Genomic DNA, 17,262 nt, shown 5'->3' with positions numbered 1-17,262 from the left:
GTGTAGAGAAGATGTATGAGAGAGAGAGAGAGAGAGAGAGAGAGAGAGAGAGAGAGAGAGAGAGAGAGAGAGAGAGAGAGAGAGAGAGAGAGAGAGAGAGAGAGAGAGAGAGAGAGAGAGAGAGAGAGAGAGAGAGAGAGAGAGAGAGAGAGAGAGAGAGAGAGAGAGAGAGAGAGAGAGAGAGAGAGAGAGAGAGAGAGAGAGAGAGAGAGAGAGAGAGAGAGAGAGAGAGAGAGAGAGAGAGAGAGAGAGAGAGAGAGAGAGAGAGAGAGAGAGAGAGCGCAGACACAAAGGAGGTAAGTTGAGGGGAAATAAAGCAGATTCGGTGGCTACTTGGATGGGGAAGGAGGAGGCCGGCAAAAATGCAAACACCGTCCGACAAAAACATCAAATCTTTGGTGTCTCTTTACTTTGTCAGATGCCATAAAAATGATTTCCTTTCAAAAAAGACAGAATTTATGATTGTCCTTATGTGTGTAATGTAAAGTGGACCTGGCTTCACAATTCACCTTTCAGATTACGCTTGTTACAGGTGACGCTTGAAATTTGGACTGACAAAAACAATGATTGCATGGCACAAAGGAATTTTTGGGCAGAGGACACATTCAGGCGGTCCAGGCCAGGTACAGGGTTGTTAGAGACAGGTTTCACAGCCAATTTCCCATGAGGCCTGCTGTTCCAACCATGTTCCCTAGCCGTCTGAAGGCCCTCTCTCTTTCTCAGGCCTTCGAGAAGGTGGTGGTAGACGTGCCCGGCTGCCCAGGACTGGTGCCATGGTCATCGTGCCAGCGGTCCACACAGCGGCGGCGTGCATTCATGAAGAAGTTGCTGACGGTGCTAAGCTCCAAGCCGAGCTGCTGAGAGATGGTGATTTGCATTTCCTTGGATGGGCGCTTGTTCTCCTTAAAGATGGCGATGAGTGTGCGGCGCTGCAGGTCAGTGAAGACTAGACGTTGCTTCTTGGGCGCCGTGTTGCGGTCCTTGTGTTGCTCCTGTTCTTTGCGCTTGCAGGCTTGGTGTGGATGGCAGCGGTGGGAGGGATGGGAATGAGAGTCAGAGGCAAAGAGGAGGAAGAAAACACAAAGCAAGGTAAATATTCACAAGTGATGATTTTCAAAAACAATTAAAGCCCAGGATTGCTAACCAGCACTTAAACACATTAATACTAGTTTATACACTGGGAGGGAAGGTACAGCTCTATCTCTATTGCCATATTAAAGTTGATTTAAAGCTAATCCATGTCTGCTGCCCAGTGGGAATATTCCTTCCATCCTGCAGAGTGCAGACAGGGAGCCAGCCTGCGGTGAGAGAAAGATGGGGGTGTTGGGTTGGAGGGGGGCTGTGGGACTTACTGTTGCCTGCTAGCTGGAGACACTGCTGTTTGATTCAATATTAATGCAGTTTGAGTCGCAATGGGGGACTGAGTGACTGTTGCACAAAAGTAAGCATTTTGTGCTCTGGCGTGTGCGTGCATGTGCACGTAGCAGTGAGACATAGAGAGGAGGAGGGGAGGCGGGAAAAGAATAGGCTGGAGAGAAGAAAACAGAAAAGGTGCGGGAGTAAGACAAAGTGTGTGTGTGTGTGCGTGTGTGCATGCGTGTGTGTGTGTAAGAACTAAAGAGAGAAGCTGAGGAGAGGAGGGAGGGGCAGCGAGTGAGGAGAAAGCGAGATATTGACCGACTTTGCTGTAGGAATTGGGGGGTTCTCTGTAGGGACTGAGGTCAGAATCCCCCCCCCAGCAGGTCTACAGTCTGCTACTTCAAACAGAGCCCACTGGAGCCCACTCTATTGAGCTCTGAGAGGGTATTTATAACCCCCCCCGACCAACACCACCACCACCCTCCCAAACACAAACACTCGAGAGGTGCTTGCACTGGCTGCTATGAGACCCTTCCCATACACAGAGCAATTTTCAAAAGAAAACACACTTTTACGTTTGGGAGGGGTGTGCGAGGGGGCGATGGGGTTGTATCCACTGAACACAGAAATTAATAGTTAATAGATTGTTGTATTGTGGGTAAGTGCGCTGTACCTCAAAGTATTTGTCCAAGACGGTGGAAAGCAGCAGACGGGTGGAGGGTATGAGGCAGAAACGGTGCCCAGAGACAATGTAAGAACAGTTGTGTGTGCCTGTTTGTGTGTGTGTGTGTGTGTGTGTGTGTGCGTGTGTGCGTGTGTGTGTGTGTGTGTGTGTGTGTGTGTGTGTGTGTGTGTGTGTGTGTGTGTGTGTGTGTGTGTGTGTGTGTGTGTGTAAGGTTAAGGCACCACCTTTGCAGCCACATGTTCCCCCTGCTGACTGAGGATCGAACCCTGCCAGAACGGACTGTGTGTCCCTCTCAGCTTCCCTACTGTCTCAATAAAATGAGAGCAAATTGGAGAGAGAAAGAAAGAGAAAGATGCCATCCCTGTGGGGTCTCCACCTGCTGCTGTTGGTATTGTCTGATACTTTCATACTCGCCTTCAGTAATGTCTCACTTTCACGCTGTGTGTATGTGTCTGTGTGCATGCAAGGGGGAGACTTTTTCATTTATGTTCCGCCCCTGTGTGTGCATTCATGTGTGTTTGTGGTGAGGCTGTGATTATGCTGAAGTGGCTGGAGTCAAGCAGTGGCGCTGTGTGTCTAATTACAGTGGAACAGAGCCCATTGATCAGCCATTGCAGTCCAATCTGTTTACTACAGATGTCTGACCTGCACACTTCTGCACCCGTCATAGTTATATTTTGCATCATCACTGCTGCGATGTACATATATTAATGTTTAACAGACATGTACAAACACTTCACATAAAACTTACCCAATAACAGAAATATGTGCATGTCATCATATGTGGTATATGAATTTATTACAGATTTATGGATAGTCACTCTAATGAAAAGAGAAGGAGGATGTTAAACTCATGGTTTAGACTTTAACTGAAGTTATTCATGATAAAATGAAGCTGAGTTTCTAAAAAATGTGTAGCACACACAATCGAGGATGGGAGGAGTCGTTCAATGTTTTTATTCACAATATCATAAAGTGAAAAAAAATTACCTTTTTTTTTTAAAATAATATGTGAAATGAAAAGTAACAATGAAAAAAAAAAGTCTTCTAATGACATCGAGCTGCAACTGCAGAGCAAACAAAATAACACCGAGTAATTCCAGGGATAAATAGCAGGTGAGATTATGGATTTATTAGATAATTAGTTCAATCGTTGCTTATTTATATGACAAGACTCATGGATCTGGTCCGACTCCACAAACAAAATATGAATATGATTATTATTCTTTTTTTTTTAAATAACAAAGTTAACTTGCTCTCGTTGTGCTAATTTGAATATTATTAAAACTGGGGGGTTTTTATGAGAAGTTTGATACAAAATGAGACCAATGAATCTCTTGTGTACTGTCCGGTAGGCTATTTACAGAGTAGTGTCAGGGACAAATCTTTTTGGAAGGGTGTGAAAACACTCCTCGTATCATCGCACTGATCCGGGGGAAGTTACATTCTCACCAAGCAGAGACACACCAGCCCCTCTAGATTAATGTTTCATGAAAGAGGATTCACATCCCAGCAGGACAATGAGCCTGAACATGTGCTGAAGCTTTGCCAGGCCCGTTTGAAGTAAAACTGCAGCAAAGTGCAGTGCTGACTTGCACGACATGTCTATTCCTCCACCATCATCGCACCTTAAGTTTAATGGGGATTCCTGGTACAGCTGGGAAATGTGAAAACTGGGACAAAAAGTCTTTCAGAGAGTGCTGCAATTATATAAATTTCATCTCAGTCTAAAATTTGTATCTGTTTGTTTTATTTATTTTATTATACAGCCTACCTAAACGCTTTCGACACGGTTGCCTTGCTTAATAATGGCGTAAGATCAAATGGAGCTTGTAAAGATAACACATCTTTTGTTAACCTGAGCTACAATATTTTTGTGGCTCGGCTTGATAGAATACTTTGCTATTTTCTTAAGCATTGTGGTATATCTTTCTTATTTTTTTTAAATACATGATGAGCCTTTATGTTTTATGAAGTTTCCACTAAGCCTGATCAGCTGTCCTCACATGGTGAAGTGTGACCTATATTTCCTCTGGTTTTGTGCATCTGTTTAACCCTGCAAGTATGTGTACACACATGCACCTACCTTTGAACCTGTTTGGTCTAGCTGTTTGCCACAACCTTGTGTTTCTACTCAAAATAGAAATATGAGATTTTTAATTTGCAGTATATTTGGCATTGTTCTGTATGGTACATTATACATATTAATTAAACTTAATAGGCTGGTTTTAGTTAAGGCTTTATTTCCCCCATATAGCGTTTTTAGAATAATGTTAATCATACATCTATCTAGTTATACATATATACCTGCATGAGAGATTAAGTCTGAATAAGCAGAAATCTGAGCAACGTGAATAAACATTCACACTTATTTTGGTGGAGTTTGGTGGAGGCTGTGTTTATCCTCTCGGTGTACACACACACACACACACACACACACACACACACACACACACACACACACACACACACACACACACACACACACACACACACACACACACACACACACACACACACACACACACACAACCAGCTGACACAGCCAGCCCCTCTCCTCATCTTTCCACCGGATAGTCACGTCCTGCCGCCTCATCGACCGCCTGCTTTGTCCCGCCCCGGTCGGCAGGTGTCGCTCTCATCGTAGCCCGGCTGCACGGGGCGCCATAGTGGGCTGCCTTTGCTACAGGCGCTGGATTTAGTAATCAATATCGATCGATCGGTGAGGAAGGGGGCCCTGATTACTGAACCAAGCTCGACGTAGAAAAGAAAAAAATCGATCATTGCAGCTTTTAGAGCTACAGTAGGCACCGAGCTGAGAGACGGACATAAACGCATGCTCAATGAGGAGCGGGTATGATCCTGAGCGCGGTGCTGAGTGTTTTCAGAGGCGCACACCCCGCTGATAGACGTGCAAAGAGAAATGAGATTTCTATAACCCGAGATGTGGAGTTGGTGCAGAGGAGCTGACCTACTTTAAATTAACCCCTCGAGCGCCTCGCGCATAAAGACTGGAAAACGCGCGCGCCGATTTTCAAAGATTTACATTATTTACACTCACGGTTCCTGTAGTAGTGGGGTCGTGTTGGTCAAAATTTGGAGTGAGAGTCTTAAATAGCAGGATTGCAATCGGACTATTTGTGTTTTTGTTTTGTTTTTGTTTTGTTTGTTTAACTCTGCCTTGACGCACCACTGAAAATGGTATAACTTAGGCTTATTTCTTTTCCACTGATGACATTAATATTCTTTGCTTCACGACAAACCAAGCGAGGTTAAGAGAAAGGCCCTGGGTGTTCAATATCGATCGATAGATTCGTGAATAATTCGTGTGTGAAATTCAGTTCGTCCAATTAATTATGCCTCGGAGGGGGGAGTGGGCCCGAAGAGGAGATTCATGAAGGGGCTGGAGACGCCAAACACACACACACACACACACACACACACACACACACACACACACACACACACACACACACACACACACACACACACACACACACACACACACACACACACACACACACACACACACACACACACACACACACACCCCAAGCAGGAAGCACCGTGTGGTGATCCAGCTTTCTGTGCAGCTCAAACCTTGAGAGGGGAAACTAAACTATGATCACCTGCTTCAGCTGTGTTGCCCGGGTGAATATTCACAGCTGTCTTCAGCAGGCCTCCTCCTCCTCCTCCTCCTCCTCCTCCTCCTTCTCCTTCTCCTCTGTCCGCACATGCGAGTCCATCTTGAGCATTAATCATTTATTGATCATCACTGCCCTTCCTGCTCATAATGAGAAAGTCAAACCGCCTAATATTGTGCCCATGGTGTTTTATGAAACCATGATCACATATCTGCATAAAGGATGTCCCCGCCTGTCTTATACTAAACCCTTCTCCCTTTGCTTTGAAATCCGATCCCGGAGCCATGTTTGTGATCCCTGTAAAAGCAGACGAGGTCAGCCTTGTCTGCTGATTGAATTAATTTACCAATAAACATGTTTACCGGATACGGTTCGACGCGTTTATACACGTATACACAACACGCTGCAGCCCTTTTTATTGTTGGGAGGCACTCTCCTCCTTACTAATAATCTATGCAGCCTGTTTGTTCTTGTACTACGTTTCTCCATATAGTGAGAGGCGCGATTGAGCAATTTGATCGTCAGACTTCAGCCGATTTATTAAGTAACGCATCCGCTGCTCTGCAATGGGCTGTTGCCCTATAGATTGATGGCAACTTGCATATATCCGCACGGTCCTCTGTATACGGTGGCATTTGCCTGTGCCAATCTCTCTCTCTCTCTCTCTCTCTCTCTCTCTCTCTCTTCCACACTCCTGGCTGGCCAAAACACACTTCCAACTCAATACTCCTTAATGTAATGAGTGAGAATTGGTGTTAATATACTGATAAAGCGGCACAATTTGTTTGTCTGCTTTTTCCTGCGACTCAGCTGCGAGGCATTTCTTCTCCAACACTTCAATAACACTCAACCTGAACTCGGTTACACGTTCGCCCACATCCCACCCTTCAGTCCAGCAAGGCTCTCCTGCAGCCTGAGACGTTTTAGATTCTTAGACCTTATTTGGATTTGCTGTATCAACTGTCACAGTCATGCTTGCAATGGAATTTTCTTTCTTTTGCATTTAAAAAGAAAATCAACCGGTGTGTCCGTCTGAATTGCGCAATAAAAAACAAAACGCGCTCAAGAAAAAAAAAAGGGGGGGGGGGGGGGTTTATTCAGCTCTGTGTTCATCCGTATGTGTTATTATCAACGCAGTGGTGAAGATAAGAAATTGCACAGTACTAAGAAAATTCAATAATCAGTTGAGGCTGCTGCCTGTGATGAGCACGCTCCTTATGGGGTTTTAGGTAATTAAATGCACTCAGCCATTTACGCACATGATTGAGAGAACCAGACGAGTGAAATTTAACCTGCATTATATTATTTATTTATTTTTGCCAGTTTAATAGCAGCCTTGGTCTGCATGTGCCATTTATTTGTGTGACTGCACCCATTGTTAGGGTGATACTCTTATTTGTGATTACCATTGATTTCATTCATAATTGCTTTGACCAGTTATGCGTGATAACGGTAATGATCATCATGCTTATTTTGAAAAGACAGGGAAGCCTGCGGTTTATTTCCCACAAAACAACAGTTGCGTGCTTTATGTTTCTGAAGGTATGCAGCTTCTCAGAAAAATCTTGGGGAACTTTGCCTGAAATGAAACATAACAGGCTGAATGTGGCCCGACATGGAATCACGGTATCCCTTTTCAAAGATATATTTATATACATAAATAAACTATTTAGTAAACAATTTTGTTTATTTAAAATCACACACTGAATATTTATTCACCACTGAAATTTATGGAAGCTCTATAAGCCTTCCACACCCGAACCCTACACACACACACACACACACACACACACACACACACACACACACACACATTTGTACAGAAGTGTGCAGACAGGTGTGCCAATCCATGTTCTATATATTTTTGCGATGCCACCTGGGCAGCTATATTTCTTAAACAATGTGACAGTCCATTTTATATTATATTATATTATATTATATTATATTATATTATATTATATTATATTATATTATATTATATTATATTATATTATATTATATTATATATACACTTGAGTGCATGCTGTTTGGAGGGTGTGCTCGTCTCTTTTTCATTGGTTAAAAATGACAACAAAAAACACAACAGTTGTAAAAAATGCTGGAAGATATCAATTATCCAATTTTTTCCCATGTACATTTTTTACATTGATTAGCAATGTTAAAGTCTCTCGGGAGTCTTGAATTCCAGAGACAAATCAGTGAGAAATGTGTCCTTCTTTCATATTGAAACCACTTGCGGATATAGTGATTGGAGAAAGAAATAGCTCCCTTTCAGGATGTGATGCTATTCACTTTACCAAATTCTTCACATGCCAGTGGAGCTGTCACTATTCTGCTAATTTCTTATTTGTCGCAGGAGAATCATCACACTGATCTGCAGTCAGATGATCTTGTTTACTCTCCGCGGACACACAGACAGCTTTTCAATATTCACAAAATTTCCCCTTTCAATCCAATACCGTCCTCACTCAATCACGTGAGGCAGACAGTCAACAGAAATATTTGTATGCCAGCCACTTACGGCACTGAACTAATTGTATTTATATGATCTTATCCCTCCAATGCAAAACAAAACATCTCAAAATATAAGAAATACAAATATGTGACTATCTAACTCTGTAAGAAAATGAACGTGTGTGTGTGTGTTTTTTTTAATGGAACTTCGGAATTAATGTTTGGTATTATTGGATGTTTTTGTAAATTGCTTTATATATTTATTGAAAAGCTTCCGCACATTATGCCACATTAAAACTACTCTTTTATTGTTATTTTAAATAATAATCATTACTTACTTGGTAATTACATTTGACAACATTTTTAATTACCTACCACAACAATCTTTAATAATAATAAAAATAATAATAATAATCGTCATCAGGAATTTGCTCAAAATTTTATGTTACATATAAATATACATATATAGTTTACATCTGAAAATGTTTTAAAAGAGTTGAAATAAAATAATTCTGTCAACTCAAATTAAACAAATTAGAATTTTTGAATAACACGAACCCAGTTCGTTATATCTAATAGCATGCAATACAAAGGCTATACGGGCTGACATCGATTCATTCATCAATTGATTTCACAGTCGTTTTGTTCCTTTGTTGATCTGTGTGGGGTTGCCCAACCGGAGTTTCGGGTTGCATCTGTGGGTACGATAAGCTGCTGTGTGTGTGTGTGTGTGTGTGTGTGTGTGTGTGTGTGTGTGTGTGTGTGTGTGTGTGTGTGTGTGTGTGTGTGTGTGTGTGTGTGTGTGTGTGTGTGTGTGTGTGTGTGTGTGTGTGTGTGTGTGTGTGAGAGTGTGTGAGAGAGAGAGAGAGAGAGAGAGAGAGAGAGAGAGAGAGAGAGAGAGAGAGAGATTTTGTGGTTTTGTAGTGATCGACCCTGTGAAAAAAGAACTTGCAGTGATTCCATACAAACCTTCAAGATATTCTTCACAGCAGCTGAACTATTATTATTATTATTATTATTATCATTATTAGGATTATTATTATTGTTGTTAGTATTATTATTATTATTGTTAGTATTATTATCTTTATCATTATTATTATTATTATTATTATTATTATTATTATTATTATTATTATTATTATTATTATTATTATCATTAGTAGTAGTAGTAGTATGAGCAGTAGTTGTACCATTTTATTTTAATTACGGTGAGGTAAAATAATAATCAATCTTTTTGTGAGTTGCAGCAAATTTAATAGGGACGATGTATTTATATTTCCGTCAAGTGTATTTTTTTTTTCTTAAAAAAAAAAAACAATTCGAAGAGAAACGGGCTGTGCAGAATTTTCTTTTTCACGCGAGAAATCTGAGATTTCATCAACGTTCTCTTGCTTCCAATGGGGTTTTACAGTGATCGCTTGGATACCCCCCTCTCCTCTCTTTAATTGCGCGGACAATGTCCTTGCCTTGTGTTCTTAGCTTGCGCATTAAACAAGCCATTATCGAGCCTTTAATAACCGATGGCCTGTCAGGGCGTCAGATAAGCAGTGAGTGTGCGGAATCACTGCTGCTTCAACGCCGCTGGACACTGATTTGCAGCCACTGGCGGTTCTACTCAACCCCAAAAACCCAATCCTATACCTGTTCCTGCGAGAGCAGCCGTCTTTTCTAAAGAAAGAAGAGACACATCTGACACCCATCATCTGCGTCAATTAGGTCAAAATGACGACAGAAATCAGAGTCGAGAGAGAATGCTTCCCAAACTCACTGGTGAGGTGGGGATTGGGTGATTTGCTGCACGGGTTGAGGGCAGGAGCATCCCCACATTTCGGGGGCACCCCTGCGTTATGTAAGAGCTCGTGGACACCTTGAGCAAAATGCTGATGTGGTCGCCACTTGCATGTAAAGCCGCCACATCTCCTGGTGAGTCAGACGCTCCTAAAGTCCACACATATATACAATCATCCCATGAACATAGTTTGTTCAAGTATTTGGCTCTAAAGAAGGAATATTGACACTTAATTGTCTCAAAATTGCTATTTCTGTGTTTTCGCCTGGGCTACGGGCACGCGCGCAGCGCCATTAACCCTTTGATGCGAGCCGCGTGCATGCCGTTGACTCTGCCAGCAATTTGATTTAAAGGTCATTCTCTCCTATCGATCCGGTTTGGTGAGGGGCGACGGAGTAACGTAGGAATTGATCATCTAAAATAGAAAAGACGGTATTCGAGACTGTACAGAGTCCAGACCTCTACTGCATTTATAATTGCTAAGCACGTGTGAATTGAAACGCTCTGTGTGTGTGTGTGTGTGTGTGTGTGTGTGTGTGTGTGTGTGTGTGTGTGTGTGTGTGTGTGTGTGTGTGTGTGTGTGTGTGTGTGTGTGTGTGTGTGTGTGTGTGTGTGTGTGTGTGTGTGCGTGTGTGTGTGTGTGTGTGTGTGTTTTAAGAGAAATTGTTGAAGATGTGAGGAGACAGAGCAGGCTCCTGCTTCTGTTAGACTAATCTGATTTGTATTAAAATCCCATTATTTTGAATAATAAGGTCGACGTGGTCAGAGCAGTACGTGCAGGACGGGAAAGTGTGGGCGGGATGTATAATGTGCGGAAAGAGGTTAAACGACTGTGAACTTTAAGTCGTCTCATGCTGCTAATCCTACTCTATCACAGGAATAGAGGGGAGCCACTAACCGCTCCTCGCGTTTTCGAGTCAGCACTTGGCGCGCAGAGAAACCCACCACAGTGTCAGAGCACAGGTTTATGAGTGCAGTTGTGATGTGTATGAGGAAAGGTGAGCTGTTAATATGAGAAAAGGTGTTGCGTGGTGGGGATGGAGGGGGTTGCATGGCTGCATGGCGCGGCTCCAGAGATGGAAAGGAGAAGCCGGGGAATGGAAATCGATACAGATTCAGGGCTCGCCAGATCGGCCTTAACAATGTGGCGCAGACTCACTCTACATCCCGATCACATACATACAGGAGGGAAGAAACGAGGAGGCGACGTGTAAGCAGGCTGGAGCTGCTGCTATGATATTGTCACATGGTATGTTGGGATGCTGCACATTGGTTGATACGATATTTGAATAATAAGGTCAAGCTTATAGTTGCAATCATCTACAAGCTATAGTCAAAATGTTTGTATGTTGTAGTTTCGAAAGATTATCATCCGTTTATGACTCCCGTGTTCTTTCAAATCATTAATCTGCGCATGCAACATGGCAGTTTCTGCACAATTAATGCATTTTACCCTCTCATAAATCTGGGTTGTTTATACTTTGTTACAAATAATGATGCAAGGCATTTCAACTGGACTGACGTACAGAATGAACCAGGGATTTAAACAAAACAGCCTCGGGGTATAACCTCAAGAAAATGACTGTTGCTCTCTCACCAGGGGATTGCAAAGGCGATGCTTGTACACGCGTGTATCAGTACTTACATCACACGTTGCTGTACTTAACGAACAACGAGGCTGCGAAACCACAGCTGCACTGTTTACTCCCCTATCTTCCCCTCATACATCAATTATTAAAGTACCAATCGATCATTTCGCAGGCCAACATCAAGCCATCTCTTCATGAAAAAAAAATCAAGTTTTAGATTATCTAGCATCAAGCGTTTTAATGCCCTGTCCAATTAAACCCGTTATCCAGTCTTGGATGACCAAAAACGGCACAGCTCTTGACTAATTTTAGTTGCGTCAGCATGTTTTGGAGAGCATCCTGGGATAATCACGGGGTTCACACTGTATTGTGTAGCTTCCAAAAGAAGTCAGAGATGTGATTTAACCGGAAACCCTGGTGGGCTTCGTGCTGGACTGGAAAGTAGGATGCAGGATGGTGTGATTGACGCGATTGTGGATTGTAATATTGATCGATGGGTGAAAGCTGTTGGCTGTTGGATGAAATAATGGTGTTTAGGGCTTACAAGAATGCTATTAAGTATTTATTGGTAAAACTCCAGTTCACCACCTTGAACTGTCCTCAAAACAAAGACAAGGTCCTGCAACTGAGTGTGGATATTTCAGCACTCTGGACAGCGCTACAAAACTGGGAAAACTGGATCTGCCAAAAAAGACAGGCTGTGCAGACGTAAATAAAACTCTGCACTATACCTACAACTTCATTGCATACTGCACAGGTATAAATTAATTGTTTTGGTTTTAAATTATTTCCTCCCTACCTTTCTGATTGAATCAACGAAGTAAAATGGAATTCTATGTTTATTGTCACAAGGAAAATAAATGGGTCATCAAAACATAGAATTTGATTACCAACACAAAAAAGGATGACGTGGTGTACATTGCAGAGGGCAAAGTGGGAGAGGGTTGGGGGATGGTGCAAGATGATTGCTTCAGGATTAGGCCTGTGTAAACTGCGTGTAGTCCATTGAAACATGAATAGAAGCCTCCCACCCTCCTTCCCAACAATGTTTTTCCTCCGTGTCCTGTGGGTCTTGACCTGCACTCCCTGGCACGTGCCCCGGCCATTCAGATGGTAATGAACCTACTGCTCTTTTCGTGCGGAAGAGGGGCCTTGGCATGCCATGGCACACCATGAAATAAATGCAGAGCAGCAAAAACCGAGTGAGGAGAAAAATAGATAAGCGTCCATGCAACAAAGCGTGTAATTTAAAACACCATAACGAATATTGTGTTGTTCAGCACAAAGTGGACGAGTAAGTGTGTATATGACCCTTTTAAGCGCGGGAGGAAGTGTGGATGTGCGATTTAAGTATATATTTATAAAACAGCTGTCCCGTTTCCCGACCTTTTCCGGCTCCCGCCTTCCCCCCTCTGCTCCAGGGGAGAGACCAATGGGAGAGAGTGCTGAGGCGGGATAATTGATAGATGCACTGGCTATCCTTATCGATCAGGGCTGTATTGATCCGACCAAATACATTGAGATAGAGTGTGGAATTCAACACAGATGCAAAGACGAATTGTTTTTATCGTTAATGCGATCTTTAAATGCCCCCCGAACCTCTCTTAGCCCGCGTCTTTCTTATTCGTACAGCTTCACAATGAGGCTGGTGTTTTTATACAGTCATCGCATACATGTGCCTTTTGGCCATGTATTCGTCGTCGTTGCATTAGATGATGTTAAGCGTGAAGGACACAAATACCCTCCATAACACCCCCCCCCCCCCCCCCCCCCCCCAAAAAAAAACCAGGCCATTCTCTGCTGTTTTTCCTTTCAAGAGTGGATTGTCGTGTGTGTGTGTGTGTGTGTGTGTGTGTGTGTGTGTGTGTGTGTGTGTGTGTGTGTGCGTGTGCGTGTGCGTGCGTGCGTGCGTGGGCGCGCGCGCAGACTGGCATTTTCGCATTAGCTAAGCAGGGCAGCTGCATTGATTTGTGTGACTGTGATGAATTTGGAATAGTAATTTGAATTTATTGATTGATGTGGCCGAGCGAGTATGGCCCAGCCTCACTTTCAGCATCACAACCCCCTCCCCAACTCCCACTCCCAGCCCACATGCCCAACGAGGATAATTGTGATTTTAAATGCAATAAGTAAAATGTTGCTCCCTGCATTTACATACAAGCCATTTGTCATTTTGCCCAACTGGCGTTTCCGTGATATCAACTTTACCCGCAGGTTAAAGCACAACAGACGATGCAAGCCTGAAATCCGCTGCTTAATGGAGGAAAAACAAGTGTGTTAATTAGAAACGTATGCCACACGTTAAAAGACAACCTTCGTGTTCCAATGAGTTAAATAATGGACACACACACACAAATAAAATCTGGATACACACACCTAACATGTGTACACTAACCCAGGCCTGCGTGACCGTATTAAAATATACAGTTAGGTGTGCACTGCACAGGACTGTCACTGTAGCACATTGGCTGAATTGGGTGTTTTTTTTTTTTTTTTATCCTGGTGCCGCGTGTGGAAGATATAAAACCCCACAGCCCAATTAGCTTTAACAGCAGTGGCACTTAAAGAGACAATTGTGGAGTGTTTAAATCTTTATTTACCAGAACCCCACTAAATACGCAAAGGAACAATTTACATGCCATTAAGTGCTTTTCAATAGGGCATTGACTGGAACTAAAATATGCCACTATATCTGCTTAATTGAACCGTTCACTGAAATACGACACAGAAGCGCTGATTGACGTTTGGAAGAACTGCACTTCTGAAAAGGGCCTTTACACAAACATCAATGAGATGGGACCTCTTGCTCACTTGGTTTTAACCACAGTTAGGTCTCTAGATTTCATTTGCGTTCTGTTAATCAGTTTGAAGGTGTTAAAAGCTCTAACAGTGGCCAGGCTGTATGTTCAAATCACACTGAGATAATCAGAGAGATAAAGCATTCAGAAAAAAGAAAACAACGGGAAGATTGCATTGGCTTGTTGTCACAGTCAGGTGATGAATGTAGTTCTCTGCGTTGATGTGTGTTTTGAATGACCACAAGATCCACAGAGCTGGTAACACTTCAACAACCACAATTCTTTAGCTACAAAATGCCTGAAGGGGCCTTACAATAATTTTGGAAACAACGTGTCACACAGTCCAGACGAGACAACACAGGCCAGAGAAAGACGCATCTGTTTGTGTCCCTGTATTTCAGATCCGAATCGATCATTTATCAGCGCGCTACTCTAAAAGGGGACGCCTGGACCTGAAATATTGATCCACGGGAGGTCATGCTCCCCCGGATCTTTGGCCAGGCCTCAGACGATCCTTGTTTGCGACGACACACTTTTTTTTGACAGGGGGAAGTGCCAGAGTATTACATTTGCTTGATAAATAAAAGTGTATATTTGTACAACCCCGGTATTAAAGTGTATGGTTAACCAATGTGTTATTAACTCCAGCCTGCTCTAATTGCCTTTTTTTTGGCCCCTGTGTTTGGGTGGGTGCATGTGTGGCATATGAACGGATTTTCACACACATATAACAACTTCAGCAGTAATTCTATTAGTGTATGGACATCATGTGTCTGCACCTGGCTTGTTTCAAAAAGTTTTTTCTCTTGTTTAGTCCACAGACAAGCATGTAACCTGCCTCTGTTCACATACTATAGTGTATTGTGGCATCAATCAAAATATAGACTTTGCCAACATTTAACACCCCAACTGTCATGATGAAGTTTAACTCGATACAATCGACTAATAACTTCTAGTAATGTCTGTTTGAGCATCTATTGACAGTCTCGCCACATTGACTTCTAATTGATTCCCCCACATCACTCAGGTTGAGAGCTGTCTCCTCACTCACCTGCAAGCCTGAGCGCTGACATCCGCTGAAACTCGGGCTCCTGGAGCCACTTCCACATCCTCCTGAATGTCTCCCGGCCAGACTTGAGTTTACTCCAAGGTTTAGGATTCCTCAGCAGGTCAGACAGAGTTCCCTGGGACCGGCACAAGATCCTCTGAGCAAAGATGGCCTGGGGGATGCTGTAGCGCTTGAGCTCTGCTGTTATTCGCTGTGCCACCTCTTTGGTGTTTATCTCCTCCACCTGGCCTGACCCACCTCCTTGTCCGCCTCCCACCACCGTCTGCCTGTCCCTGTCTGACAGCATGGACCCGTTTGCCTGAGAGTGCGGATGGCTGTGATGGTGTATGCCGTTCAAGGATGTCATGAGCCCGGCGCCGTGGCCCCCGAGACCCCTGGCTAGGTGCTCCTCACCTCGGGACAACATGGCTGCGTGGGACTCAAACCCCCCAGAGGAGAGCATCTTGTCGTTGGAGAGGTGACCACCTGGGCCGTAGGCGCTAAGAGTTTGCTGTGAGCTGTGCAAAGACCCCAGACCGTTAGACAGAGGGGACAGGGGCTGCCCCATGCCGGACATGTCTTTGGGATAGTGGCCATAGAGGTTACTCATGGAGGCGAGGCTTCGGTCATCCCTCATCAGGGTAAAGCTGCCGCTGACGTTCCCAGCTGCGAGTCTCTGGTGCGCCGGATGATGGTGAGCATGTGGGTGGGGATGGTGAAATTTATCCGAAACGGTGGATATGGGGGGCAGGTGCTGCAGAGGCGTCAGGGTGGTGTAGGTGCTGCTCAGGCTCATCCCGGAGTCGCACGACATGGTCATCGCAGGATGCAGGGGGCCAGACAAAGCGTGGTCTGTGCGGTAGTCCCCTGCTCCCTCCAGTATCGAGGCCATGCTGGACACCATTGCTGACCGTCCATGCGACACCAAGTTCCGATGCGACGCCGACGACTGGCGCGCGTGCGGGGAGTTCATTAAGTCGCTTTGATGGGAGTGAGATACACCGTGCAGATTTCCGATGTTTTCCATTGTAAGCTCCATCGTTGAAAGGAATCTTTATTTCCACCCTTCTCGCCTCTCTCTCGCGCTCTCCCTCACTGCTCCCCCTCTCTCTCTCTCTCTCTCTCTCTCTCTCTCTCTCCCTCTCTCTCTCTCTCTCCCTCTCCCACTGTCGCTCGCTCTCACACTCCTTTCCGATAAATTTTGAACGATTTCAAACCCAAGCCATTGATTGTAGTTGCCTCTCCGCACTCAATCCAGCATGGTTTTAAAAGATCGGTGTCCCGGGCGCCACGCAAACTGCGCCGCAAACCTCAGCTCGCTGTGTGAAGGTGTTGAGGCTGCCTGGATTTCTCTCGCTGTTGAGCACCTTTCACTATACCCAAAGCGCTGCTGCGCGCTGTGTGTATATTGACGTGCCCGTGCTCGTGTGAACGCCAGACCGAGCCTGTGCGCAAGTGCGCGCCCCCGCGCTTTTTCCTCGCACTCGTGCACTCTTGTCTGGGGCCAACGTGACGTCACTGGTCCCCCGTGTCACGGGTTGTTGGTGTTGCAAACTGACCCTCAACATCTTGAGAAATGATTGCATAGACTCATGAGATAAAGCGCCGGACCACAGCAATCTGAGGAGTGAGCAACATTTGCACTCCGACGGATAAGAGGGACTTGCTCCTTGTTTTTTCCTGATAAAATCTATTTGACTTGGCGCCAGGAGCATGTGATTGTCTCCGTTAAAGGTTAAATGTTGTTTTTTTAATACGTGTCACACATAGACAAAAACAATGTTGAAGATGCGCTTTTATTTCTCCATCCATAAACCAAAACTGAATGTATTATTGATGCCAGCTGTACATGAAATAACACAATGTGGTGAATTGTTCATAGCTTCAGATTCCTTT

The 17,262-nt window shown here is 44.1% G+C and overlaps 1 protein-coding gene across 1 annotated transcript; it reads right to left on the bottom strand.

The window, feature by feature from the left end:
• Positions 1-719: 719 nt before the first annotated feature.
• On the bottom strand, positions 720-16,405 carry onecut3a (one cut homeobox 3a; the record flags this gene model as incomplete). The annotated part of the gene is made up of 2 exons (XM_080473565.1): positions 720-1,012; positions 15,370-16,405. The coding sequence occupies 2 exons, from the start codon at positions 16,403-16,405 to the stop codon at positions 720-722; spliced, it is 1,329 nt and encodes a 442-aa protein (XP_080329691.1).
• Between the last annotated feature and the right edge of the window lie 857 nt (positions 16,406-17,262).

The sequence above is a fragment of the Lipophrys pholis genome, assembly GCF_963383615.2.
Source record: "Lipophrys pholis genome assembly, chromosome: 10".
NCBI lineage: Eukaryota > Metazoa > Chordata > Actinopteri > Blenniiformes > Blenniidae > Lipophrys > Lipophrys pholis.
This window is presented reverse-complemented; position numbering and strand designations above follow the sequence as displayed.